Consider the following 3,810-nt stretch of genomic DNA (forward strand, 5'->3'; position numbering starts at 1 on the left):
CAAAAGACAACCTGACAGTGTCAGAAGGAAGGGCTGGGGAAAAAAAAAAGGGGGGGGGGTGGGTTTCTACTTTTAAGGTGCTGATAAGATGTGGCGCAGGGAAAAAACACTCTCCAGCACACAGGTATGCTCCTACTGCCGACAGCTGGAGTTCATTCCCCCCAGCAATAACTTACAGCCCTCTGGCAGCAATTACAGCTTCAACACCCTCAAGGGAATGTGGCATTTGGGAAACATTTAGGGTGCATTTGGGAAACGTTTAGGGCACATGCATTTCCCCACGAGGCCACTGATTTTGGGTGCTTGGTCTGAGATATATCTCTGAGGTCTGACTCTCACCCCGCGGTATCCAGGGCTGCCGTTAGCAAGGTAAAGGCAGCGAGAAGCTCTCTGTGCCCACAGAGGGGATCTTCCTGGCATAAACAGACAGGAGAAAAATCTCCTTGGGCCTGGAGATTCCTGGATAGAGAAATCAGCTATCCATCAGAGTGACAGCCCTTGGCAAGCAGGTCCCCCGGGGCTCGTACGCTCGCGAGCCTCCATCCCGGGGGCCGCGACACGGGAGACAGCAGATGGTCTGAACTCATTTAAGCCTTTCCATCCTTTGATGTAACACTTTGCTAACCAACGCGATAAATAGGCGGCGAGACACCCATCTCGTTAAGCCAGATGCACGCCCCTTGGAAGGGAGAGACCATCTCCATCCCTCCTGATCCCAGGGACCGGCTCTCTGCAGCTCCTGGAGCCTTTTTCGCCCATCGCCGGTGGGTCGAAGTGAGGAGCAGAGGCATGCCGAGACCCGATGTGCTCATACCCCCTTCGTTTGGCAGCCACCCCCCAACCCCTGGGCTCATCCCCTCTGCCCCATCCACCTCCACGGAAACAGAATTCCAGTCCCTTACCGAGCTTGGGCAGCTCTGCCGGGGGGTTTATCCTCGTCTCTGTCCTGCTTTCTTTGCTGGCGGTGGGTTTGTTAGATCCTGCAGTTTTCCTTCCGCCTTTACAGGTATAGGAATCCGCCATCTCTGGAAGAAGCAGGGGAGGCGTTAAAATTCACTCCTTGGAGCCGGGAGCAACACATACTGAAAGCAAGGAGAGCTGCTGGGGAGAGAGGGAAATTAGCAAACGATCGTGCAGCTTCAAGGTTCCCCCAAAGAGAAGAAACAGGACGTGCTTCCCAGCATTCGTTCGACGGTCAAGCAATGCCATGGACACGGCTGAAAAGCTGCTTTCATTACAGGCTGGTTTCCCCTCCACATATAACGGCAAAGACTTTATTAAAAATTATGGGCTGACTTTGCCCAGAGAAGTAGCCAATAAATGGCTTTTCCTCTTCGTTTATTTCTCTGCTTTCATTTAAGACACCAAAAGAAAAAAAAAATAGTGAGTTTTAATGAACAGATGTAGTGATAAATTTCCAATTTTCCTTATTAATGGGAAACTGTTATAAACTGAGAATTGTTAATGTTATCTGAATTTTCCGTATTAATAATTCAATTTGGCTTCTCTATAAATAATGAACATCCGGAATTATCGCAGAAGGCCCCATCTCGCTCCCAACTGAAGCGGGCAGCAGGACACCCCTCCACTTCGGCGGTGCCAGGACGAAGCCCACGCGTGGCTGGTTCTCCCCCGGTTGGTTTCAGGTACCTTCCTCCCCTCCCGACAGCACGAGCAAAGACACGTCCGAGGATGGGGGCTGTGTCGGAAGACACTGCATACGGCCCCAGGGGAAAGGAGCCCTCCAAGCTTCCACAACGAGAGCATCAAGCCCTTGGGAGGTGATTCCCTGGACCACAACAGCCTCGAGATCTTGGTTGGGATGCGATGCTGATGCTCAAAACAGAGCTGACACCCGGAGCATCCAGACTCCTCCCGCCTGTCCTTGTGCCCAAAGGGACGGCGGAGGTCGGGGGAACATCTCCCGTGTGCCCCTATCACCAGCTGTGCCATCAACACACGGGACACAAGGGTCCAGCAGTCCTTTCCGAGGTGTCCCTGGGGACTTTCCATGCGGGATAGGGCACTGCACATCGTGTCCAGCCCAGATGCTCGGAGAAGACCTGGCAAAAGCTTCCAGCACGTGTTCGGCTGGTGGTTGTTTGCACGGACACGAAGGTTAATCGGATCAAGTGAGAAACTCCAGCCTTGGCAACAGGTTCTCTGGCATCTGGTGCTGAACACAGGGGTCATTTACTCAGCTCATTTGGGCTCTTTTGGTGGGAGACCTGGGACCGCCAGCAGCTCCTTCCTGGGGACGGCTGGTCTCCAGAGCAGGCACAGAGGCGGGGGTCCCTGCAGCCCCTGCCCAAATTGCTGCTCTGGTCTCACCCGCGCGGGCACTGTTCCTGTCCCCAATGCTCCGGGGACAAACATGCCTGTGCCCTTCCTTCCTGCGCTGCCTCCTGGCACCTCCGCTCCCCTGAGTGACCCTCAGTCAAGTTACCCAAAGAAAAAATAAAAACAAAAAGAAAAACAAAGACTCATGGAAGACCAGCAAAGTGAAAGTGGAAGACAACACGATCTCTGCGCTTTACAACAGGGTGGAAACCAAGGGGAAACCCACACAGCTGACGGCTTTCTCCAACCCAGGCTGGTGCCGAAACACAACCGTGCTGCGGCTTCGCCGGGTCTGCTGCTGAGCATCCCTCTGAAACCACCACTGCGCCCAAGGTGCGCAGCTCAGCCCCGCTCCCAAACGCTCCTTGTTCCCCTTAGCACATCTGTCCTCACATCCAGACAGCTTAGGAGGTTTTGAATGTCTTCTGTTTTCCACACCAAACACTTATTTGAATTTTTTTTCCCGCTCTTATTTTTTGTCTAAATGAAAAATAAAAATCCCATAAACCACTTGGGGAGAGCCAAACTCCGCTCCCTGGCCACCAATACGACCCCAGGGATCCCAGAGGAATTGCCCCAGAGCCAAAGAGCAGAAATCAGCCCATTGTTTTGGTTTTTTTTCTTTGTAATGTCCAAACTTCTCATTCATTTTTGAGTAACACACGATGGAACCGGGCAACAGCCTGTGCCCTTCCATGCTCTCGTTATGGTTTTGGTGAAAACCTTTTTGCAACTGGCCATGGGAGGAGAAGATACTGGCAGGTCCTGCCTGCGAGCAGGGCTGGGATGTGGTGCAGGAAGGCTGGGACTGGCAGCATCTCTGCTGATGAAGCCTCCAGCTCTTTTTAGGTAACTTTTTAGAAGTTCGCGGCAACATTTTCAAAGCATCCTACTCCAGCTCTGGATAAAAAAGCCCGTGTCAACACCAGAGCCAGTGTGGGATGAGCAGAGGCCAAGCTGGCCGTGCCAGGAGTGGGGGCGAGGAGGAAGCTCACGGCCACGGGAAGGGGAGAGCGAAGCCTGAGAACCTGCCACGTGCTCCCGAGCCACCGGCAGCCCTGCCCGGCCGGCACGGCCACGCGCTCCTCTGACGGGTTTGACAAGGGACAACAACATCCCAGCCACTCACCGCCCCGACAGGCTCTTTCTCTCCGTGACAGATCCCTCCTGCAGAGCTGTCAGGCTCTGCGGGCTGGACAGAGCCCAGAAATTGGGCACAAACTGGAAAAGGGGAAATAATTCCATGTATCAACGCCCCTCTGCGACCACGGATCAGGTCCACGGGAGCACGGACAAAGCCAGGGATGGCTGTGACCCCGTCAGCCCTGTGACATCCTTATGGCTACGAGGGAGAAATGTCACCCGTGGGTCCTGAGCGTAAATTCTCCTGCTGGGATTCCCACCCCAGTCCCGCTGGTACCGATGCACTGTGCCACACTCCAACCGTCCCAGTCACCCGTCGATCCGCTT

At 54.1% G+C, this 3,810-nt stretch overlaps 1 protein-coding gene across 1 annotated transcript in view; it reads right to left on the reverse strand.

Annotated features, from left to right (window-relative positions):
- The window catches only part of ZNF512B (zinc finger protein 512B), a gene marked incomplete at its 3' end in the record, with an annotated part of 24,300 nt that extends 23,030 nt beyond the window's left edge, over window positions 1–1,270 (reverse strand). The window contains exon 1 of the mRNA XM_010076860.1: window positions 903–1,270. Within this exon, the coding sequence (XP_010075162.1) occupies window positions 903–1,023 (121 nt within the window). The remainder of the gene's footprint in view (window positions 1–902) is intronic.
- Between the last annotated feature and the right edge of the window lie 2,540 nt (window positions 1,271–3,810).

Source organism: Pterocles gutturalis, unplaced genomic scaffold (genome assembly GCF_000699245.1).
Source record: "Pterocles gutturalis isolate BGI_N339 unplaced genomic scaffold, ASM69924v1 scaffold7238, whole genome shotgun sequence".
Lineage (NCBI taxonomy): Eukaryota > Metazoa > Chordata > Aves > Pterocliformes > Pteroclidae > Pterocles > Pterocles gutturalis.